General features: G+C 44.2%; 2 protein-coding genes across 4 annotated transcripts in view; one reads left to right on the forward strand and one right to left on the reverse strand.

Annotated features, from left to right (window-relative positions):
• Positions 1–1,203: 1,203 nt before the first annotated feature.
• vstm2b (V-set and transmembrane domain containing 2B) lies at positions 1,204–15,603 on the reverse strand. 2 transcript variants are annotated; one of them, XM_085463958.1, is made up of 4 exons: positions 15,244–15,603; positions 2,719–2,897; positions 2,184–2,213; positions 1,204–1,783 (listed from the first exon to the last, which is right to left on the reverse strand). In XM_085463958.1, the coding sequence occupies exons 2-4, from the start codon at positions 2,839–2,841 to the stop codon at positions 1,340–1,342; spliced, it is 597 nt and encodes a 198-aa protein (XP_085320084.1). In that variant the 5' UTR covers positions 2,842–2,897; positions 15,244–15,603; the 3' UTR covers positions 1,204–1,339. The 2 variants fall into 2 exon arrangements, with proteins under 2 accessions (XP_085320084.1, XP_085320095.1); XM_085463969.1 differs by lacking the exon at positions 15,244–15,603 and adding an exon at positions 3,222–3,398.
• A 99-nt stretch (positions 15,604–15,702) lies between these two features.
• vps35 (VPS35 retromer complex component) overlaps positions 15,703–24,869 on the forward strand; it is a 29,757-nt gene continuing 20,590 nt past the window's right edge. For both annotated transcript variants that reach the window (XM_085463938.1, XM_085463946.1), the window contains exons 1-6: positions 15,703–15,773; positions 15,931–16,096; positions 16,909–17,007; positions 17,425–17,521; positions 18,283–18,406; positions 19,372–19,554. In XM_085463938.1, the coding sequence (XP_085320064.1) occupies positions 16,094–16,096; positions 16,909–17,007; positions 17,425–17,521; positions 18,283–18,406; positions 19,372–19,554 (506 nt within the window). In that variant the 5' untranslated portion in view covers positions 15,703–15,773; positions 15,931–16,093. The remainder of the gene's footprint in view (positions 15,774–15,930; positions 16,097–16,908; positions 17,008–17,424; positions 17,522–18,282; positions 18,407–19,371; positions 19,555–24,869) is intronic.

The raw sequence follows: 24,869 nt of genomic DNA on the forward strand, positions 1-24,869 counted from the left end.
CATCCCTTGCTAACCATCTGCCAAGCTTCTAACTAAAAATAGGTGTTAGACATGCGTAGAGACGTCAAAAAATGTGCTCGTCTGAATAGAATAGATTTGAAAAGCATGAGAGGTGTTGCCATGGGCATATAAACAGTGTTGGGGAGTAACGGAATACATGTACCGCCGTTACGTATTTAAAATACAAAATATGAGTAACTGTATTCCGTTACAGTTACCGTTTAAAAAGGTGGTATTCAGAATACAGTTACTTTGTTGAAATAAATGGATTACACTGCGGTACTTTCCTGTTTCATATTGTCGCGGGTCAGGACTGTTTGGGTTTTGTTTGACAGCTACGTTCTGTTGTTCCAGGCGGCAGCGTTACGGTTGCCATGGTTACAGGGCGACACGCTCTCTCTCTCTCTCTCTCTCTGCGACTGCGTGTTTCCTGGGTGAGAGAGCGCCTTTTCGTTGTTGTTGTGCTAAGCTAACAGGCAGAATGCTACAAGCATAGCTCTAAAGAATGTAGCATCATGGGCAGTGTAGTCCGTGTTGCAGGGAGAATGGACTGCCATACACGTTATGTGTCTGTGAGCGAGGAGGGAGAAAAAGGGGAGTGGAAAGGTACGAGTTGTCATCGAGGAAAAACGGGAGCTGGAAACATGTAAATATAATAATAACCACTGCAGCCAAGAAGAGTGCCTGACGAGCCCAGTTGTAAGTAAGCTATTAAGACTCGACTGTACACCGTGTTCGTGTTTTCCTCCGAAAACAATAAGTTCCGTTGGAGCAGCCTTTCAACGCCTCTCTCTGTCAAGAAAAGTTGACCCACACAACAAAGTAAAGCTATTTTTCGGCTACGGACCCCGCCGTATTAGTCAGAGGTCCCTTTACTACAGTTCGGAGTCGCGGACCTTCAGTAACAGTAATAAATCACACAGCAATAGTACATTCATGTTGTTGTAAAAAGCATGATAATATATTAAGTAATCCAAAGTATTCAGAATACGTTACTGTCATTGAGTAACGTAACGGAATACGTTACAGAATACATTTTGGGGCATGTATTCTGTAATCTGTAATGGAATACATTTTAAAAGTAACCTTCCCAACACTGCATATAAATGGGTTATGAGAACAAAAAGTAAAAAAGTATTGTAAACTATAGAAGTGCACCTGTAGATAAACATAGCTACGAGGTAAACAGCACATTTGCTTTTATTTAATTTATTAAGACAGATGAAGCTCGAAACAGACCAGCAGCCTCAGTCTGAGATAAACTGCACCATTTAATCTCAGATTGTAGAACACCTGGGGGTCACTGTAGCTCTGTTTCATCTCCACCCACCTCCAGCATTCACTCACCAGCCCCATACTGCTGCCTGAGGATGCCTGCGTCTCCTGACAGGGGTGAAGCTGATGACCTGGCCACTGAGGTGGTGGATATGAAGGGAGACAGGAGACCAAGCTGAGACTCTTGAGACACCCGCTGCTTCCCCAGCCCTGGCATTTGACCTCCTGCAAAATTTTTGCGAGGCTCAGAGGTGGCCCTCCAAGATGAGGCACCTCCCAAAGCTGTGATGGTATTCCTCAGTGATCCACGGTTCTGAATGTGTGACACAGCCTCTTCAGCCACCATGCTGTCAGCCAGTGTGACATGCAGTGTAGCATGAACATTAAATTCCTGACTTTCATCAGCCCACAGATCAGAAACACGGCACTCATACACGCCCTCGTCTTCTTTCTTCACCTTGGACAGGCTGAGGCTGTGAGAGATGGCATTGCCCTGAACACGCACAGTCTGAAAGTCAAGCACAGAGATCATGGGAAAAAATGGCAATGCCTCAGTAACATCTGCTTTTATTATGCATTTTATTCATCGACCTGTAGTTCCATGTTTTATGACTAACCACCAAAATGTGACTCTTCATTAGTTGCGCAACACATCAACACAAAAGATTTATAAAGCCTTCATTATCTCTAATAAGGACACATGTTACTAACTCCTATATAACATATTATTTGCTAGTTTAGCATAAACTAAATGTGCACAAGAGGAATCTTTGAGCCTCACTTTTGTGCTGCCGCAGATCAATCTTCATGTGCCAGAAAGAATTTCATGCTCTCTCTAAAGTGTGAATATCATAGAACAAATCCAGGGAATAAAACACTTTCAACGGGACAGTAAAGCGGGTACTTACACTTATTTTTGTGGCTTCTCTTGAAACATCCTAAAAAAAGAGATACTTTTATCAGTTTTGAAAATCTCACTGAATGTCAGCTGCACATTTTGGCAACAACACGAGTTTTCCTTCATTTTGTTTCAGAGAGAGGAAATGGCACAAGCAGAGCTGTTTGTCTCAAAGACACCGCTGATAGCCTCTCTCCTCTCTCTTTGTCCCTTGGGTGTGTTTTCTTCTGCTTTCTTTCCCCCCTGCTACATGTTGTAATGGGCTGAAGGGGAAATGAATTTCCATATGCGCTCATGATGGTGGCTTGAAACACCAGACCTATCAGATAATGTTGACAATCACCAAGTGCCCAAAGTCTGAGTGGTGTGGATTTTAAAATGGTTCAACAAGTGCTGCTTATGGCTACTGAAATGTGGAGAAATGCTTTAGCAGTATTCCCAAATATAGTCAGTGTTAATGCTTAAAGGATGTTAAAATAAATTGTAGTGCAGATGATGCAGGGTAGAGACAGAGACACACACATATGCATGAGGGCTATAAGTACCTTGGCTCTGTTAGCCGGAGCAGTGATCTGCAGCTCATCTTCAGACATATCTTTCTTCAGGTACCACCACTGGATCTCCAAAGACATGGGTGCTGAGCTGACAGCTTTAAAGGCGCAGGGCATTTCAACATCATCTCCTTCCCCCACACTCACATCTTTAGGGACTTCAGTAAATGTAGCTTTGGTGTGTAAGGGTAGAAGAGAGAAAAAGGTGAGACGGCAATTTTGCAAGTTTTTAAATGAGCAATGCCCTCCTCTGCAGATTGGTCTTTCATCTGCCCCTATTTAAATCACACCCCTTTCATAGTCTGACACGTTTCTACTGAGGTATCCAAAAATCTCCCCTGGCTTTATTTAAGTGAAAGCATTTTATTTTTCTATTCATGTTATTAGAGAAGGATAAGCTGCTTAGTGTCAGCATTAGCAGGGCAAGTGGCGCTTAGCTGAAGGAGCTTTTTAATGCCAATCTATCTCCGATGTTTCCTTCATGTCACTTCACTTACCATTGGCACAAATCATACAGGCTGAGTTGATAAGGAAACAATAAAGGATCCCGTCGAGTCCCGTTTTTTCCATGTCACAGTTAATTCTTATCACGTTCACGAGCGTTGGACGGTCATTTGACCTGGACGCGATGTTACCCGCCTGCTCAGATAACTCCAAATACAGGCACAGAAGAACCCCGATTCAGACGCAGCAGCAGCAGCAGCAACACGCAGGATCCAAAGCTGAGCTCGGGCATAATTAAACTATTATTACAAATAGTGGATCCCTCAGAGAAGAGGCGCCTCCTTCGTTCCCAGCTGACTACCATCTGAGAAAACGAACTTCCTGATCAGGGACTTCCTCTACCTTGGTACAGCGCTTCCCTGAAAGAAGAAAGGCTCCATCCTCACTAACGGTCTTGTGCGTGTGTTAAAGGTCGGAAGTACTGCAGCTGAGGCAGCCAGAGACCAACAGCGATCGCTGCTGAAAAGTGCAGAGCTTCGTCGCTGCGCCTCCTCTGTCTGCTGTCACCGACCTGCAGCCCTCCCGCTGCTGTGCACGCTGCAAAGAGACACACACACACACCGCCAGTCTTGTCTTCCCACTGCTTCAGGGCTCCAAATATAAATACCAATTTTCTTTTATGCATTGAACTCACACACTTGCTGAATTAGTGTGAAAGCTGAGCTGAGTCATATTAATTGAACGACACGTTGTTAATGGAAATGAATGAAAATGTAACTTTTCAAAGCCGGTGAATTTAAAAAAATCTATTTATGTAAAATGATAACGAAAAAAATGATTGACTTTTCATGTTCAAAGCTATGATAGTTGTAAATGAACCTATTCAAAAGTAATTTTAAACTTGTGCAAATGATGACATAAAATCTTGCAGCAGCCTCTCTGTGATTTCTCTATCATGATCCAAGGTGAGCATCACGTTTTTGGGTGTATTTTTCCATCCCTGCTCAAGTGGGGGAGACGGATAGTTGTAACACACTGCAATCCAAAATATCTGCATGTCTCTGTTATTAAATAGTAGAGCTATTTTTTATTTTATTTACTAATTGCATGGCATGAGTGAAATTTTACAATTAACCACATAGTCTGGGTACGTTGTAACATAATGTAACACAATGAAATAAGGGTGCTGACAAAACCTTAGTATGTAATCTTTTTTATTCAACACTTAAATGCACGGATAAACATTTGTGTGTGTGGAGGTGTGTGTGACAGAGTGCAGAAATATGGATTTTGAACCTATTCTAACAAAAACAACTTTTCACCAACTGAATATTTCATTCATTTTGTTTGGCCTTCATTCAGTCTCGCCTCATTGGCTCAGTGGGCATTGTAACCTACAACTCTTGCACTAAGATTTGAACATAATAATGAAGATGAAAAAAATGTATTTGTGCACCAGCTTCATTAACTGAATTGCATGCGTTTGTGTCAAGTTTTTAATCACCATCAGATGGCTGACCTTGGTGTGGTTTGCAAAGTGCTTCAGAAAGATGAGGAACTCCATCCATCCTATATTTCCATTACCAATACTTCCTACTGGCCCATCTCTGACAAGTGTCTGCATAACGTATGCATGGGAACACAAACATTGGAGGAGTTGTGTTGCCAATGGCATTAACTGCACATACAAGGGTGAACCTCTCTCTGCTGATGTCATTGCCCCGACTTGTTTAGTGCCACATTTGCAATCATTCTGTCTGGGGTTTGCACAGTTGTTATGCCAGTCTCATCAATATTCAATATCAGTGCTAACAACTAACCTGATTGGCTACCTCCCTGGACTTTTTGAGGGACAACAACAACAACAACAACAACAATAATAATGTGCAATAAACACTCACTCATTCTTTTATTTATTTATTAAGTCATTCTTTTTTTGCTCATACCTTTCTTGCACTTTAAGTTACTGTGTTGTGTTGTTACTGTGTTGTGCTCAGTTGTGTTTAGTTGTGCATAGTGCCAACATGGAACAGTTTCCACTTTCGTTGTACTATTGTAGTAGATATGACTGTGCAATGACAATAAAGAGTTATCTTAAATTACATTAAAACATACCAAAGTAAAGCAATCTCTCTCCTTTCGTCTCAGACATCACTGCCATAAAGCTTCTCTTCTGCCACTTAATATGTGCATCCAGCCGCTACATTACTGCCATCTTGTTGCCGCAGTCGGCTATTGCTGCCAAAAGCTTTTTGTTTTTTTTGTTTTTCTTTGGGAGCAACATCTGATATATGTGTGTTATTTTTCTTTTCAGAATCAGAATCAGAATACTTTATTCATCCCGAGGGAAATTAGGGGTTACAGCAGGCAGCACGCTAATGGCGCATGCGCACTCACAAAGGAACCTTCTGACCAACTTTACACAAACATCAATGTCATTGCAATGGTGTTATGTCTCTGTCTCTGAGGGCGTGTCCATCATGTAACAATGACTGGAGCTGGCCAGCAACTTTTTTCTGATAAAGTTAGGGTTCTTGCACATGCACGCTGTCTTTGACAGGAAACTAAGGGGAAACCAGTGTGAGGCAAACAGGAGCTGGTCGTTTTTTGTTACTGCTCTGAGATCAGTTACAATTTGCACTTCCTATGGAAACACAGCTAGCATTAGCAAATAAATGAGCTCCAGTGATTTAGCATCCTAACAAATGAGCTTCCTCTTGCCTACCACTTTGGCCAACATGTGTGATGTATAGAAGATTGATTATTTGATCAATTTGATATAATTGATCATTTTAATATAATTTTTGAAAACTCAAGATGTAGACCTGTGTTTCTGAGGTCATGAACAACTTCTATTTCCAGTAGTATATGGCTAGTCAACGCAAATGTGATTTATAAAATATGATGATGGACATTAAACATTGTAAATGTCCATTGTAAATGAGCTCAGTCTTAAACACATGCAAGAGTAATTTTAATTAATACTGATCGGGGGCGTGGGGGGGCGGACTGGCCCTTTCAGCCCCTCTGCCACATGTCTTACTCTCTCTCTCTCTCTCCCTCCATCTTCCTGTCACTCTTCACTGCTCTGTCCAATACAGCCCCCCAAAAAAGGCCAACAAATATTTTAATAATGGTGGGGAACATTTTTCTGCAGAATAATCATTTTAGGTAAGTGGGTGACTGTAGCTCAGGAGGTAAAGCAGGTAATTTACTGCTCGGAAGGTTAGTGGTTCTATCAGGGCTGGACTGGGACAAAAAAATCGGCCCGGGCATTTTGACTACAGACCGGCCCACCAGGTATTATAGGAAAAGCCGTAAAGCCTGTGAATGAAAACGAACCCTGTTGTGACAGTGATGTACACTGTCTTGTTGGTATATATGTATCAATCTAATAAACTTAAACCTACACCATCACTTACATCATCAGACATTTTTAAATGAGAATAAGAAAGTGCACTACCTGCGACTACCGCTGGTTTCCTCTTTCCAGCGCAAAGAGGGCACTAAACAAACACGAGAGACGGGACTTGCGACAGAAAAGCCGATCAGCTGATCATTGATCAGTTTCATGATTGAAGTAGCAACAGGAGAGGGAGGGGGAGAGAATGAGAGAAGAAGAGGCAGCTGTGCAGTGTAAAGACACAGAATAACTCCAGCTTTGTGATTGGTTTTCATTCTAGCTGAAGTACAGGACAAATCGTGTTTCTTTTCACCTCAATATTCTTTTCACCTCAATATTGAAGTTCAACCTCCTCGGCTGTAATTGGTCCAGCCCAGAGTTGATCATGACCAATTGGCCAATCCACCACCTTTCATTGTTTATACCACAGGTGTCGAACTCCAGGCCTCGAGGTTTTAGATGTGTCCTTGATCCAACACAGCTGATTTAAATGGCTAAATGACCTCCTCAACATGTCTTGAAGTTCTCCAGAAGCCGTCATTCAGGTATGTTGACCCACGGTGATATCTAAAACCTGCAGGACACCGGCCCTCGAGGCCTGGAGTTCGACACCCCTGGTTTATACCATTACAACAGAAAAAAACAAAAAAAACATCGACCCATAAAAATGGAAAATTGCCATTGGGCACCGGGCAAATGGCCGGTATGCCTGACGGCCTGTCCAGCTGTGGGTTCCATCCGTGTATCTTCCAGTCTGCATGCCAATTAATCCTTGGGCAAGATACTAACCCCAGGTTGCTCTCCAATGCATCCATTAGCGTTTTATTGTTAACTAGAAAGCACTGAAAAGCATAGAAGAAAGGGAATGCGGTGTTGTATACAGCGCTCTGAGTACTCTGGAGAGTAGAAAGGGGCTATTCAAGAATCAGTCCATTTGCCATCTATAAGGTTCCAATAATACAGTTTTATGTATCATCATCATTATCAAGCCTGTAGACTCCTGGTGGACATAGAGCTGCAACAACACCACGCCAACGGACTCTGTTCTGAGCCGTTTTCTTCAGCTGGGTCCACGTCATTCTGGCGGCCTTTACTTCACTCTCGAGAGATCTCCACGTCTGTTTGGGTCTCCCCACTTTCCGTTTTCCTTGTGGGTTCCAGTCCAGTGCTTGCCATTGTCGAATGGTTTTTGATGTCTTGACCGACCGGGTTCTGTCTGGTTCTCTTCCACAGGTCTGTGTTCGAGATCTTCTCAGGCCATCTGATGTTGAGGATGTGTCGCAAGCACTTGTTGATGAAGCTCTGTATCTTGCTGGTAATGGTGTTGGTCACCTGCCACCAGAGATGGGGAGTAATGCGTAATCCGATTACTTTTTTCAAGTAACGAGTAAAGTAAGGGATTACTATTGCAAAAAAGGTAATTAGATTACTGTTACTTTCCCCGTAAGCACGCTGCGTTACTGCGTTACTAAAACCATGATTTTTTTGCGAGAGTGTCTCATGTCAATGACGTAAGCGAGTGCGACTTTCGTGGCAACAGCTGTGTGCAGATCAAAAACAGATAATATAACGAGTGCCGGAGAGAGTATGACCGTGCAGCGTTTAAAGCGTGGAAGTACTGACCTTATGTGCAGGTGTGACCGCGGCGGCACACCTGCACCGGGGCAAACCTCCGCCCCCCCCACTCCTGCTATACAGGTGAAAATAGAGCAACAGGACTGCTGAGTCTTTTATTTTATTTTGACCAACACTCCCTGCCACATCTCGGACCCATACAGGAGGACTGCTTTCAAATTGGTGTTGAAGATGCAGATCTTGCTGCGCTGAGATAAGGCTTTGGAGTTACAGATGGGTCACAGGATGTTGAATGCAAGCCTTTCTTTGTTGATCTGGCTCCTAATGTCTTCATCTGTGCCACCATTGCTGTTGATTAATCTTCCTAGGGTAGACGAAGCAGTCGGTTTCCACTAAGTCTTCTCCCTGTAGCTGCAGTGGATCTTTTTGTCAGTTGTTCATCTGCATCACCTCTGTTTTTCTGATGTTGATCTTCAGGTCAGGTAAGCTTGGACTGTGCATGTTGCTGCTTATGGGACAGAAGGCTAACGTCCTCTGCAAAATCCAGGTCCTCCAGCTGTTTGGTGAAGGTCCACTGGAATGCAGTATTGCTGCCCTCTGTGGTTCCTCTCATGCTCCAGTCCATGACAATCAGGAATAATGTCGGTGACAACATCCAGCCTTGCCTCCCTCCGGTTTTCACTGCGAAGGGGTTGGTCAGTTTTCCCTTGTGGATGATCTGGCAGGACGAGTCTTCGTATAGCTGTTGGATGATGTTGATGTGGGATTCCATGGTGCTGCATCAGTTTCCAAATGGTCTCCCTGTCGACACTGTCGAAGGCTTTTTCAAAGTCAACGAAGATTGTGTACAAGGGAGACGGCCATTCGATAGACTGCTTGATGATGATGCGCAGAGTGGCGCAGAGTGGCGATGCGCCGCCACCTTGTAAACAAGATGGCGGCGCGGCAATAGCACGCAGCGGACGCTCTGGGGCCAAAGTGGTGCTGCATTGTTTAAGTTTTTTGTGTGTTTTTTGTGTGCAGCGTGTTTATTTTGCACTATGTATGGATATCGTCGCAACTGGTGTCGGTGTCCGTGCATACAACAGCCAGACACTTTTCAACCTAAATAACCCGGTTGACAACATCCAGGATGGGCTGCGGGAAACACTGCGTGAACTCGGCTTGCTCCGCGAACCAGGCCTCGAAGCCTCGGCGTTGCCTGATGCCGGCGGCCGGAGGAGGGGACATCGGAAGCGGTGCGCAAGGAAGCGGAAGCGCGGCAAGCGGGCGGGAGTCTGTGCTAGGCTAAAAACAAACCCTAGCCGGCCGGCTCTACCATCCATCATCTTATCCAACGTCTGCTCCCTGGATAATAAACTGGATTATATCCGACTCCAGCAGGCTACACAGCGTGAGGTTAGAGACTGCTGTGTCTTTGTTTTCACAGAAACATGGCTCAGCGACAGAGTACCGGACACCGCTATTCAGCTAAACGGGCTGGCCTCGTTTCGCACCGACAGAAATGCAGCTCTGTGCGGTAAGACTCGCGGTGGCGGCTTGTGTGTTTACATCAACGCGAAACGGTGCAAGAACTCTGTGCTAGTTTCTAGTTATTGCTCATCGCTGGTGGAGTTTGTGACTGTTAGATGCAGACCTTTTTATTTACTACGGGAATTCACCACTGTTTTCATTATCGGAGTGTACATTCCACCTAGCGCTAACGCTAAGGAAGCGCTATGGGAACTGTATACAAAGATCAGTGAACTGCAAAATACACACCCGGATGGACTGTTTATTGTTGCTGGAGATTTCAACCATGCAAATCTCAAGTCAGTGCTTCCTAGATTCCATCAGTATGTGGACTTTGCAACGAGAGGGGAAAACACGCTGGATCTTGTTTACACAAACATCCCCGGCGCATATCGGGCAGAGCCCCGCCCCCACCTCGGCTACTCAGACCACATCTCTGTTATGCTAATTCCAGCATACAGACCACTCGTCAGGCGATCAAAACCGGTTCTGAAGCAGGTGAAAACCTGGCCAGCAGGAGCCATCTCTGCTCTTCAGGACTGCTTCGAGAGCACTGACTGGAACATGTTTAGGGAGGCTGCAACTTACAGCGACTTCACTGACTTGGAGGAGTACACGTCATCAGTGTCCAGCTACATCAACAAGTGCACCGATGACGTCACTGTCTCCAAGACCATCATCTCACGACCCAACCAGAAACCGTGGATTACTGCGGAAGTGCACGCACTTCCGCAGTAATCCGAGACTCTGCCCTCAAAGCGGGAGATAAGGTGGCGCTTAGAAGAGCTAGGGCCGAACTTTCTCGGGCCATCAGAGAGGCGAAGCGCGCACACACCCAGAGAATCCACAACCACTTCAAGGACAGCGGCGACACACGGCGCATGTGGCAGGGCTTACAAGCCATCACTAACTACAGGATGACATCACCTGCCTGTGACAGTGACGGCTCCCTCCCAGATGCGCTGAACAACTTCTACGCTCGGTTCGACAGGCAGAACAACGTGGCGGCGAGGAAGACCACCCGTCCTCCGAACGACCAGGTCCTGTGTCTCACTACAGCTGAGGTGAGGAAAACTCTACGCAGAGTCAACCCACGTAAAGCTGCTGGACCAGACAACATCCCAGGCAGAGTGCTCAGAGAATGTGCTGAACAGCTGGCAGATGTTCTCACCAACATCTTCAACATCTCTCTGAGCAGTGCCGTCGTTCCCACGTGCTTCAAGGCCATCACCATCGTCCCCGTGCCCAAGAAGTCTTCGTTGTCCTGTCTCAACGACTACTGTCCTGTTGCACTTACACCCACCATCACGAAGCGCTTTGAGCGGCTCGTCATGAGACACATCAAGACCCTGCTGCCCCCCTCACTGGACCCACTGCAATTTGCGTACCGCCATAACCGCTCAACGGACGACGCCATCTCCACTGCACTCCATCTTGCCCTCACACACTTGGACAAGAAGGACTCACACGTCCGAATGCTGTACATAGATTTCAGCTCAGCATTTAACACGATCATCCCCCAACAACTGATCGGAAAGCTGAGCCTGTTGGGCCTGAACACCTCCCTCTGCAACTGGATCCTGGACTTTCTGACCGGAAGGCCTCAGTCAGTACGGATCGGGAACTGCACCTCCAGCACCACCACACTGAGCACTGGGGCCCCACAAGGCTGTGTGCTCAGTCCTCTGCTGTTCACACTGCTGACTCATGACTGTGTAGCAACACACAGTTCAAATCACATCATTAAGTTGGCTGATGACACGACCGTGGTGGGTCTCATTAGCAAGAACGACGAGTCAGCGTACAGAGAGGAAGTGAAGAGGCTAACGGGCTGGTGTAAAGACAACAACCTGTCTCTGAAGGTTGACAAGACAAAAGAGATGGTTGTTGACTTTAGGAGGACACGAGGCGACCACTCACCGCTGAGCATCAACGGCTCCTCTGTGGAGATCGTCAGCAGCACCAAATTCCTGGGCGTCCACCTGGAGAAGGACCTCGGCTGGTCCCTCAACACCAGCTCCCTGCACAAGAAAGCCCAACAGCGTCTCTTCTTTCTGAGAAGACTGAGAAAGGCCCGGCTTCCACCACCGATCCTGACCACCTTCTATAGAGGAACTATCGAGAGCATCCTGAGCGGCTGCATCACTGTCTGGTTTGGGAACTGTGCCATATCGGACTGCAAGACCCTACAGCGGATAGTGGGAACAGCAGAGAAGATCATCGGGGTCTCTCTCCCCTCTGTTGAGGACATCTACACCACACGCTGCATTCGCAAAGCCACCAGCATTGTGGCTGATCGGACACACCCCTCTCACACACTCTTCACACTCCTGCCATCTGGAAAAAGGTACCGAAGCATTCGGGCACACACATCCAGACTGTGCAACACAGTTTCCACAAGCCACCCGTCTCCTCAGCAAAAAGGGACTGACTGATAAACACGCACACACACACACACACACACACACACACACACACACACACACACACACACACACACACACAAACATTATCACTCAGCTTAACTCAACTACCTCAAAACATTGAGACTGGACTGATTAATCAACACAAGCGCAAACACACTGACCTACACCACCAATATCGTACACACCAACCTGTAAATGCTCTTTTGCACAATATTATTACTGGACTTTTTGCACTAACTTCTTCACTTCCTAATTTTTGCTGCTACACTAAGGAATGTTTACTGTTCCTCCACTACCTCAACTCATCATCACAAAACCTTATTATTATGTTACGTTGTGTTTTTTTGTCACACTGTCACTTTGTTGCTCTTGTTTGCACATTTGCACGTGCACTTTGTTGTCTGCTGTCTGTTAACCAAAAAAAAAGGCTTCCTTAGATAGTTAGATAGTTAGTTTTTGTTCATTTATGTTGTAATTTATGTTAGGTCAGTCTGTCTTGTCTCTGCTAGCCAGCTAACTAAGATAAGAGATAAGATAAGATAGAAGCTTATTAATCCCTCGGGTGGGTTCCTCTGGGAAATTCGGTTTCCAAAAGCACAGCACCGACAGAAGTTTCAGTTACAGAATGTTATATATAAAAAACACCCAGCACGCCCCTGCGGGCGGTTTATCCTTCAAGCTCGGGTCCTCTACCAGAGGCCTGGGAGCTTGAGGGTCCTGCGCAGTATATATATATATATATATATATATATATATATATATATATATATATATATATATATATATATATATATATATATACACACACACACACGTATATAAATACACACACATATATAAATACACACACATATATAAATAAAATATACAAAGGGGATAAATAGAATAAATAGGAATAAAAATAAAAATACAAGTGAATTGCACATTTCAAGTATTGAGGTCTATTGCACCATTGACGATTTACAAAGGTATTGCACAGTGAGGTGAAGAGGCACTACAGCTTAGTTGTTCCCCCCTCCTTTGTCCTCCTGTTTCCCCTCCCTCTCCCCTCCAGAGAGGAGTTAAACAGTCTGATGGCGTGTGGGACAAAGGAGTTTTTAAGTCTGTTAGTTCTTGTCTTGGGGAGAAGCAACCTGTCACTGAACAGACTCTTCTGGTTGTTAATGGCCGTGTGCAGAGGATGCCCAGCATTGTCCATAATGTCCAGCAGCTTCTTTAGTGTCCTTTTCTCTGCCACTGTCACCAGAGTGTCCAGCTTCATGCCGACCACAGAGCCAGCCTTCCTGATCAGTTTCTCCAGCCTGGATGAGTCCTTCTTTGCTGTGCTGCTCCCCCAGCACACCACAGCATAGAAAAGTACTCCAGCAACCACCGACTGGTAAAACATCCTCAGGAGCTTCCTGCAGATGTTAAAAGACCTCAGCCTCCTGAGGAAGTACAGTCGGCTTTGGGCTTTTTTATACAGGTGCTCTGTGTTGCATGACCATTAAGTTGCATGACCATTAACTAGGCCTCTTAGTTAGCTAGTTTAGTGTTTTCTGTTAATTTATGTTGTAAATTTATGTTGCATGTAGCACCTTGGTCCTGGAGGAACGTTGTTTCGCTTCACTGTGTACTAACTGTATATGGTTGAAGTGACAATAAAGCCAACTTGACTTGACTTGATGTGCTCTGTACATGATCTGTCTTGTCTTAATCCTGCCTGCTCTGATGTCAGTCTCTTGTCCAATGCCTCCTTCATTCTCTCCAAGATGATTCTGGTCAACACCTTGCTGAGGATGGACAGCAGCATAATTCCTCGCCAGTTGCCGCACTGAGATAAATCGCCTTTCTTGGGGAGCTTCACCAGGTACCCAAGCTTCCAGTCAGCAGGCACTTGCTCCTGTTCCCATATTATCACTAGGATAGGTTGCAGCATCTCCACTGCTGCTGCCACGTCTGCCTTGACAGCTTCTGGAAGCCCTGGTACCTTTCCATTTTTCAAGGACTTGATGGCTTTGGTGATCTCTGCCTTGATTGGTGGACTGCTGTTGATACAGAGGTGCTCTTCTGCTGGTGGTATGTCGGGGACTGTTTGCGGTGTTAGTCGATTCAGGATCTCTTTGAGAGTAAATGGAGTAAACGGCTGTTTTTCCAAACAGCTGAACTCTTCTACTGGTTCACCACAGGGTTGCTGTCTCTCTCCTCTACTGTATATTTTGTCACTAATGACTGTCGCAGTACACAGGCTAATAGGCATTTCATTAAATACGCAGATGACACAGTCATTGAAAGCCTCCTTCATGGTGAAGAGGATTCCCATGGGCCTGTTGTGGATGAGTTTGTTTTGTGGTGTGATCAGTCCTTCTTAAAGATCAACACACTGAAAACCAAGGACATGGTTATTGACTTCAGGAAGACATCCCCCCATCCTGCACTAACAGTGGTGAATGGTGCAGCCATTGAACTGGTGGACAGTTATAAGTATTTGGGGGTTGTTCTTGATAAGACTCTGTCCTTTGAGTCACAACTTGCTGCTACAGTGAAAAAGGTTCAACAAAGACCTTTTAAGGAGGTTGAGAGGTTTTAATGTTTCATCTGTAATGATGACTCTTCTTTTTATAAAAAGTTTTATTGGATCTGTTTTAACCTTCTGTATCATTGCTTGGTATGGTAATATTTATTTGAATAATAAGACCAGACTTAGCAACCTGGTTAAAGTGGCTGGTCAGATTTCAGGGAGGTCTCAGGTCCAGCTTGTGGACTTCTATGACAGGCAGGTGCTGAGGAAGGCAACCTCTGTCATGTTGTGTTCTTTAATGATTTTCAACTGCTTCCATCAGGTTGTCGGTATAAAGTGCCTGCAGTGAATACAAAGAGACATAGATTGTCTTTTGTACCTAGTGCTATTATCATGGTTAATAACTCTAAACCATAAGGGTTGTTGCCATTACACACTGCACTTTTTTGATGATAAATTTAGGTTGTTTCCTCAGGGCTTATGGACATACTGCAAATTTCCCACTGGGGACAATAAAGTTACCATTACACATTGAACACTGAACCCATCTTCTTCTTTGTTTCTTGTCACTTGTGATTGTTTTCCCATTCTTGTCCTTGACTGGCTTCCTTGAGTTGAAACTTTTTCCTGACAAGGTCTGGGTGATCTCATACACTCACCTCATGTTGTTCTGCTTGGCTGCTGTTTCTGCCTCTTTTGTCATACTGTGCACAAATTGTCTTTTGTCCCGTCTGGCGCTCTTCTTCACTTCTCGGTTCACTTGACATCTGTTAATTTTTTGCTTCACCTCCTTTCTCTTCTCTATCTTCTCCCATGTGTCTTTTGTCATCCCATCTTTCTGCTCCCTCTTCTTCTTCCCCAGGACTTTGGTGTAAACGGCCTTCCAGGTCTTCTGTATTTCTGTCCAGGGCTTCTCTAATGTCTTTTCGACCAGATCCCCCAGCACCTCAAATCTGTTCCTGACTTCACAGTTGAACTCTTTTGCTTGCTTGCTGTCTTTCAAAAACTGTATGTTGAACTTGTGATGTGGTCTTCCTGAAGACTCGCAGAAGAATCTCAACTTGGTCTTCAGTGTTGCCACTAGCAACTGTCCCAACTCTCCATAATACAGTTTTATGTATACTGAGGTGTTTTCATAGTGTTGCAATAATAACGAAAGAGGATGTATGTTATATCACAAGACACGGTGGTAAGAAGACTGATCAATTTGTTTAACTAACTCGTTTACGCAAGGCATTTTGTAGAGGGCATAGGAGGCGTGGTATTTTTCTTGAAACAACAACTGTGATCTCCACATTTCAACCTCTTTTCTCGAAATGATCAATAATATATTTCCCTTAATGTAGCCCCAAGCCCTTTCGTGGGGAAGTGAGACGTAGAGAGAGTGGTGGAGAAACGGCCACGCCTGTGATCTGACGTGACGCTAACTGAGTGCAGACCGTCAGCCCGTTCTTGTGGGTCACATGACAGGCCAGCCTTCCCGACTGAGCTGAAACACGTCCCATAACCATGGTAAGCACTTTACCGAATACCGACTTTAGTGCAACGTTGTGCATTCCGACATTTGCCTGTGTGAAGTTTTGACCGCTGGAAAAACTCATTTTGACTGTGTAACGTGATTTGATCTAAAGTCAGCTGCGTGAATGGTCCTTTGGCCTAGCTCGGCGTTTGACAGCAGCTAGCTAAGCTAACTAGCAGCCGACTGAAGCTATCGAGCAACTAGATGCAACATTTGTTTGTCTTTGAAACACTCATCGTGCTCCTATATACAGTATGATATTTGCAAACACATCAACATTTCTGACGCAAATTAAATAAGACTGTACAGTTAGGTTTTTGTTAGCGTCGTCTTTCGCTTTGCTGTGTCATATTTTAATGTAAGCATCTAAATGTTGCCTCCGACTTAGAGTAACCGAACACGGAGCATACAGACGGAAGCATGTCGTGTGAGATTGTGCAGGCGAGCTCAAACACCTGTAGCAGCTTCGTTTGGTCTGATGGACATTCAGTCGTTTCTGTAAAACTCTTTTCTTCAATTCACGGACGATCCTGCCATCAAACCTCATTAGTAGATACAGCCGTCGTGACTTCAAACATGCAAACAAATCTGACTCGATGTGTTTTGGATTTAGACATGGAAACAACAACTCGGGAGTCTGCTGAACTCCTCAGACTGCTCCGTTTTTTCCTTTCTCTTTTCTGGCGTTATAGACCATCAGACAAGTCAAACTTGAGTTCTTGCTTTTTATGCTGTGTTGCATGAAGAAAATCCTGCTAGATCAATCAAGGAGTGCTATAACTTGTATTTCCATCCTCTGTTGCAGCCAGCAACACAGCAGTCACCCCAGGATGAACAGGAGAAGCTTCTGGATGAAGCTGTGCAAGCTGTCAAGGTCCAGTCGTTCCAGATGAAGCGATGCCTGGTAGGAGCATTTCAGTTTATAGGACTATCATCTTGATTGTGATGTGCTTTTTAAACCACTGGTTCTTCCTAAGGATACTCCTGGACTTTTATGGTCTTTTTGATTAAAAGGAATACTACAATAATATGGATAATCAATAGAGATGGCTAATATAACCTCAAAATTCTGTCATGATATTTAAAGAGACTGTGAAGTAATCATATTTCTTACACTATGGGGAAAAAGGATGAACTAAATTTTATTGATGTAAGTAAATGAGGGGCATTTTCCATCAGTTAATCCCCTTTTCCTTTTCATAATGATGTCTCAAAGATGAATTCAAGGTCCGTTCAGGCTGTTCAGCGTGTTATACATGAAGTGTTTCTTGAATCACGCATGTGTTTTGGATGTGATATGTAATATATTTGTGGCCTGCAGGACAAAAACAAGTTGATGGACGCCCTGAAGCATGCCTCCAACATGTTGGGTGAACTAAGGACCTCCATGCTTTCTCCAAAGAGCTACTACGAGCTCTGTATCCTTTACATGTGCTGATTAGACATTTATGTCTCATCTAAACAGGCTGACTGTATAACAGATGCTACTAGCCAGTCGTTACATGTCACAGTTTATAACTTTATGATGTTTGAGGTGGGGTTGTCATATTGTCATTCATTTGCCTTCATGTTAATGTTAATCATATTTGAAGGCAAATGAAGCAGCAAGCAGGCGGGAGATATTCACTTGAAAAGGACAAGGAGAATAAGCGCTGCCTAGTATTTTACTGCATGGTCACATTGATTTGGGGAGAAAACTTCAGACACTGGGCCAGAAGTTGAAACAGCGTGGACAGTATGCTTGCATTACAACAATATCTTGTTTAATAAATGAGAGCTGAATGAAGGCAGTGCAAACTGATGTTTGAAAGTGCAGAGCTGGCTGCCTTCTAAAGTCAAACACTCAGGTTGCCATTGGAGATCTCATCCAAAATAGTCTTAGTTGAACAACTGTTGGAAAAAAGGCAGAACTACTGCACTCATTTAATTCATCCCCGTTTTTAGTTCTACTGATGCTTCCTTTGAGGATTTGTTGGAGTGTAAACTCTAGGCTTATAGAGCCGTAATGTAAAATTGAAAGAACACTTAATGCTTAGGTGGCCTGACAGTATTGCGCCTGAACACACTGTGTGCAGATTGAAAGTGAAGCCACTACATTATAAACATGCTGCAAGGAACTGCATTGTTGAATGTGTATGATTTGTGGCGTGTGTGCATTGGTCCCTAACACTGTCTGCAGATATGGCCATCTCTGATGAACTCCACTACTTAGAGGTTTATCTGACCGACGAGTTTGCCAAGGGACGTAAGGTGGCAGATCTGTATGAGCTGGTCCAGTATGCGGGCAACATCATCCCCAGACTGTGAGTATCAACCAACCTGAACTTCTGTCAAATGTGGAGCATTAGTGGCGTCTGTTCAGCGCTGTCTTCCTTTTACCCAGTAGAGAGGCGACATTAACATTTCAGCCATACAAATGAAGTGCTGAAAAACACGTGTTTGGTCTGAAAAGGTTGCAAATGTGCATCAGTAAGGCCAATGTCTCCATGTTATCTGCTTTTTGTTTGAACTGATGTTTTCCTCCTAGGGCTATTTTATTATGGTGATATTATTTCAACTCTAGGCCCCTGTCCCAGGTTTCTACCTGCATTTGTGGATATAGCTCAGACCATACACAAGCAAATGTGGGTTGGTCCTTGTGTATCTGTGTCCAAATATTTAGACATTTGGATGCAGAGGCAGTGTTTCAGAATTAAATATTTCGATCTGTTGATGTAATGTTAATATGGATTCTGGTTGTGATGTGTGGATTTTTACCCCTCAGCCGTAAGAGGCTGAGGGGACTGTTGTTGTCAGCATGGCAGGTGAGCAGGTGCGTGGGAGGACAGCGCGAACATCTAAGTTTGTGAATGCGATAACTGGAGAATGAGGTCACGTAGGAGCTTCACATTGATACCATAGTTGACTCTGCTATGAGTCTCGGACGAGTTTCATTCCTGGTGATTTTGACCTCGTGGTCAGAATTAAGTTTCATGAAAATCCTCTCAAAATCTTGTGAATGTGATAACTTGAACAAGGCGACATAGAAATTGCAAATTGATAACATAAGTGTCTCTACTAGGAGAGTGAGGGTTAGCAGTGGTGGTCGCCAGTAAATGTGCAAAAGTTACTTTTACACATTAGTGGGTAGTCGCATTGGTGTAGGTGAAATGTGATGAATCCACATTTGTCACCTTGTGAGACTGTTGTCTGTTTATACTAACTTTATTCTCTGAAGTTGTGGAGACGTCTGTCTAATGAAGTCTTTTGTTTCCTCCCGTCTCTCCAGTTATCTGCTAATTACAGTGGGTGTGGTATATGTTCGGTCCTTCCCGCAGTCTCGCAAGGACATTCTGAAGGACCTTGTTGAGATGTGCCGTGGTGTCCAGCACCCACTCAGGGGCCTCTTCCTCAGAAATTACTTGTTGCAGTGTACTCGCAACATACTACCAGATGATGGAGAGCAGTCAGAGTAAGTAAGCTGAGCTTTTTCCCTCTGTGTGCACCCACGACTATCACAGTAGTTGTGGGTTTTTTTCCCTTTCCAACATTTCAATTACAAAGGAGTGTTTGCAACCGATGTTGCAATCTCTTTGCTACACTATACTATTTGCTTGTCTGCCTTTACATTCATATGAACTTCAATGACATCCCATTCTTAATCCATAGAGTTTGCAGCTGTATATAAAAGCTTTGACTATTCTTGGAAGGCTTTCCACAAAATTTAGGAGTGTTCTATGGACTTTTTAACCATTCTTACAGAATGGCATTTGTGAGGTCAGACACGAATAAGGCCTGGTTCACAGTCTCGAACTCATCCCAAAGACAATCTATCAGGTTAAGGTCAGGACTCTGTGCAGGGCAGTCAAATTCTTATGCACCATATTTGCTCCTCCATGTCTTTATGGACCTTGCTTTTTGCACTGGTGTGCAGTCATGTTGGAACAGGAAGGGGCCAACTGTTCCCACAAAATGGTAAATGTATTTATATAGCGCTTTACTAGTCCCTAAGGACCCCAAAGCGCGTTACACAACCAGTCATCCACCCATTCACACACACATTCACACACTGGTGATGGCAGCTACATTGCAGCCACAGCCACCCTGGGGCGCACTGACAGAGGCGAGGCTGCCGGACACTGGCGCCACCGGGCCCTCTGACCACCACCAGTAGGCAACAGGTGAAGTGTCTCGCCCAAGGACACAACGACCGAGACTGTCCAAGCCGGGGCTCGAACCGGCAACCTTCCGATTACAAGGCGAACGCCCAACTCTTGAGCCACGATCGCCCCACAAGTTGGGAGTATAAAATTGTCCAAAATGTCTTGGTATACTGAAGGAGTAAGAACTAAGTAAGAACCATTCACTAGAACTAAGGGGCCAGGCCCAGCTCCTGAATTTCACCCCCCCACACCTTAATCCCCCCTGCATCTGATGCTTTGCATAGTGATGTAAGGCTTGGGCATAGAAACCCATTACATGAAGCTCTCTACTCCCTGTTCTTGAGCCAGTCTGAAGGCCATTTGAATTTTGGAGGTCTATAGCGATTGAGTCTGCAGAAAGTTTGCAACCTTCACACAGAGCCTTGTAGGTTTGTGTTTACTTGTGTTATCTTTCTCTAATATTAACATTTGTTTGAGAATTTGAAACATTTAAAAATGACAAACGTATAAAAACAAGTAGGAAATCAGGAAGTGGCCACATCTTTGCATGTCTGCTGTATTTTTTTTAATGCTAGTATTTTGTTGGGTACCCCAGCTGTTTAATACATTGGTAATGTTATAATTAGATCTTATTAGAAGTCATGATAGACCTGTGAAGTTATTTTAACCAGGCCTGCAACGCTTTTTCAGAATCTTTATTCCATATTTAGTGGTGAAGAAATTTCTAGTAGTTGGGGTTATGTATAAGTGACATAATGATGATGACAAGTGAACCGAACAGAGAAGGTAACGTCAGACTCACAGGAGGAAGATGACTCTGAAGATCACAGGTACTTTATAATAATGGCTTTTTAAAACATATAGATGTTAATTATCGCTGTATGTGTGATGATGTTCCTTCATTCAGATTGCCCCATAGGGTACATAGAGACACGTATACATGCTTACACTGTGGTCATTATTGTAAGCAGGGATGGGAATTGATAAGAATTTGGTGATTCTGATTCTATTATCGATATCACTTTGAGAGTCACCACCATCCTAAGCAGCATATGAAAGACATTCATGCAAATTATTTACATGCTGAGTGGCCAGATGTTTATGGGTGTTGGAGGTGTTTCTCCTCTTGTTGTGATCAGGTCATTACTCCAAAGTAAAAAACATTATTACACAGAACGCCTTTCTTAAAAGTAATGCATTACATTACTTAATTTCTCCCTGGAGAAAGACATTCGTTATGCTGCTTTTTACATTGCTTTCAGGTTACTCTGTTTACTGACCTAAATCACTGGATCGGATATCGGAGAGAAATAAAAAATGTAACCCGATCCATTAAATATCAAAAAAGCACCTCAGAAAACTTGCGACACAGCGTAACTCTGCTCATAACCGTAGCACGTCGGAGCAGTGTGGTCACGTGATAGAGCAGCTGTGTGTGTTTGTAGCCTCGCTACCAACCCAGCATTTCATCTCCGACAAAGTTATCCCCGAGAGAAGTAAAGCAAGTGTGTAAGTCCATCTCTGAATGTTAGTAAAGCATTCCTGCGTTAAGCTTAACAAGCGATATATGGAGCGACTGCCTCTTCTTGCTGCTACTTCAATCATGAAACTGATCAATGATCAGCTGATCGTCTCTCTCCTTTGTTTTTGGCCCACTTTGCACCAGAAAGAGGAAACCAGCGGCTGAACAACAGCAGCACGTTTAAGCTTGATCAGCTGTTGTTAGAATGTATTTAATATTACTTTCTACTCCAGGATCTTTTTCTACGTAGCTGACGCTGGTAACTGTGCAGGGGCGGATCTAGCAAAGTTTAGCCAGGGGGGCCGATAGGGCATGAACAGGGAAAAGGGGGCACAAAGACATACTTTTCTTTCTTATTCTCATTTAAAATGTCGAGCTTTTAATAAATAATTATCTGACAGCCAAAGTTTTAATTTGATGTAAAATGTATAGAAGTCAATTACTGTATATAGTAACTATTAAGTCTAATATATATACCCTAGTAAGCTATAGTACTTTTTCCTTTGGGAAGGTACCATCTGTGCAGTCTGCAGCTCTGTTGAAGAAAGATGTTGAATCTATTTAACATTTCTTGAAAAATAATTGATGTCTGTGCATTTTTTTTCACACTGCATCAAATTAAAGTTGATTACGTCGATTAAGCATCATGAGGTGGAGCGTGAGGGGTGGTTCCCTATTTTTTATTTTTTTTGCTGGGAGTTTGCAGCCCTATTAGTTAGGTTGCTTAATATTTCTGCTAAGTACTCTTTAAAATACCAGAATAGGGAGGATGGTGCAGGTTTAAGTTTATTAGCTTGATCAGTATTGCTGAACTATGAAACATTTTTTTTTTTGCATACAGGTATAATCAGAATCAGAATCAGAATACTTTATTGATCCCTGGGGGAAATTATTTTTTGTTACAGTGCTCCATTTTAAACCAACATTAAGACAAGACAGACAATACACTAACTAAGAATAGTACAATATATACATATATATACATACATACATACATAAGTCACTCATAAATAAATAGTTGGAAAAGAAACATGTGTAGTTGTAGCAGCAAACAGTGTGTTAAGTGGATGCGTTGTACAGGGAGATGGCCACAGGCAGGAATGATTTCCTGTGTCGTTCAGTGGTGCTTTTCGGTAATCTCAGTCTCTCACTGAACGAGCTCCTGTGACTGACCAACATGTCATGGAGTGGGTGGGAGGTGTTATCCAACATTGTCTTTATCTTGGACAGCATCCGCCTCTCCGACACCACCTTGAGGGAGTCCAGCTCCATCCCCACAACATTGCTGGCCTTACGGATTAGTTTATTAAGTCTGTTGGCATCTGCGACCCTCAGCCTGCTCCCCCAGCATGCAACAGCATAGAGGATCGCACTGGCCACAACAGACTCATAGAAAATCCTCAGCATTTTCTGGCAGATGTTGAAGGACCTCAGTCGCCTCAAGAAATAGAGACGACTCTGGCCCTTCCTGTAAAGTGCTGTGGTGTTTTTAGCCCAGTCCAGTTTATTGTCAATGTGTACTCCAAGGTATTTATAGTCCTCCACAATGTCAACACTGACCCCCTGGATTGAAACAGGGGTCAAGTGTTTCCTGGTCTTCCTGAAGTCCACGATCAGTTCCTTGGTCTTTGCCACGTTGAGCTGCAGATGATTCTGCTCACACCACGTGACAAAGGAGTCGACCACAGCCCGGTACTCTGTCTCATCATCCCTGCTGATGCATCCAACCACCGCAGAGTCATCAGAAAACTTCTGAAGATGGCAGGTCTCTGTGCAGTGGCTGAAGTCTGTGGTGTAGAGGGTGAAGAGGAAGGGGGAGAGGACAGTCCCCTGTGGTGCCCCTGTGTTGCTGATCACCTTGTCAGACACACACTGTGGGAGACGTACATACAGTGGGGCAAAAAAGTATTTAGTCAGCCACCGATTGTGCAAGTTCCCCCTCCTAAAATGATGACAGAGGTCAGTAATTTGCACCAGAGGTACACTTCAACTGTGAGAGACAGAATGTGAAAAAAAATCCATGAATCCACATGGTAGGATTTGTAAAGAATTTATTCGTAAATCAGGGTGGAAAATAAGTATTTGGTCAATAACAAAAATACAACTCAATACTTTGTAACATAACCTTTGTTGGCAATAACAGAGGTCAAACGTTTACTATAGGTCTTTACCAGGTTTGCACACACAGTAGCTGGTATTTTGGCCCATTCCTCCATGCAGATCTTCTCGAGAGCAGTGATGTTTTGGGGCTGTCGCCGAGCAACACGGACTTTCAACTCCCGCCACAGATTTTCTATGGGGTTGAGGTCTGGAGACTGGCTAGGCCACTCCAGGACTTTCAAATGCTTCTTACGGAGCCACTCCTTTGTTGCCCGGGCGGTGTGTTTTGGATCATTGTCATGTTGGAAGACCCAGCCTCGTTTCATCTTCAAAGTTCTCACTGATGGAAGGAGGTTTTGGCTCAAAATCTCACGATACATGGCCCCATTCATTCTGTCCTTAACACGGATCAGTCGTCCTGTCCCCTTGGCAGAAAAACAGCCCCATAGCATGATGTTTCCACCCCCATGCTTCACAGTAGGTATGGTGTTCTTGGGATGCAACTCAGTATTCTTCTTCCTCCAAACACGACGAGTTGAGTTTATACCAAAAAGTTCTACTTTGGTTTCATCTGACCACATGACATTCTCCCAATCCTCTGCTGTATCATCCATGTGCTCTCTGGCAAACTTCAGACGGGCCTGGACATGCACTGGCTTCAGCAGCGGAACACGTCTGGCACTGCGGGATTTGATTCCCTGCCGTTGTAGTGTGTTACTGATGGTGACCTTTGTTACTTTGGTCCCAGCTCTCTGCAGGTCATTCACCAGGTCCCCCCGTGTGGTTCTGGGATCTTTGCTCACCGTTCTCATGATCATTTTGACCCCACGGGATGAGATCTTGCGTGGAGCCCCAGATCGAGGGAGATTATCAGTGGTCTTGTATGTCTTCCATTTTCTGATGATTGCTCCCACAGTTGATTTTTTCACACCAAGCTGCTTGCCTATTGTAGAGTCACTCTTCCCAGTCTGGTGCAGGTCTACAATACTTTTCCTGGTGTCC

Source organism: Copadichromis virginalis, linkage group LG1 (genome assembly GCF_057382275.1).
Source record: "Copadichromis virginalis isolate Kocher_CV1m ecotype Utaka linkage group LG1, C_Virginalis_male_GT1.1, whole genome shotgun sequence".
Taxonomy (NCBI): Eukaryota; Metazoa; Chordata; class Actinopteri; order Cichliformes; family Cichlidae; genus Copadichromis; species Copadichromis virginalis.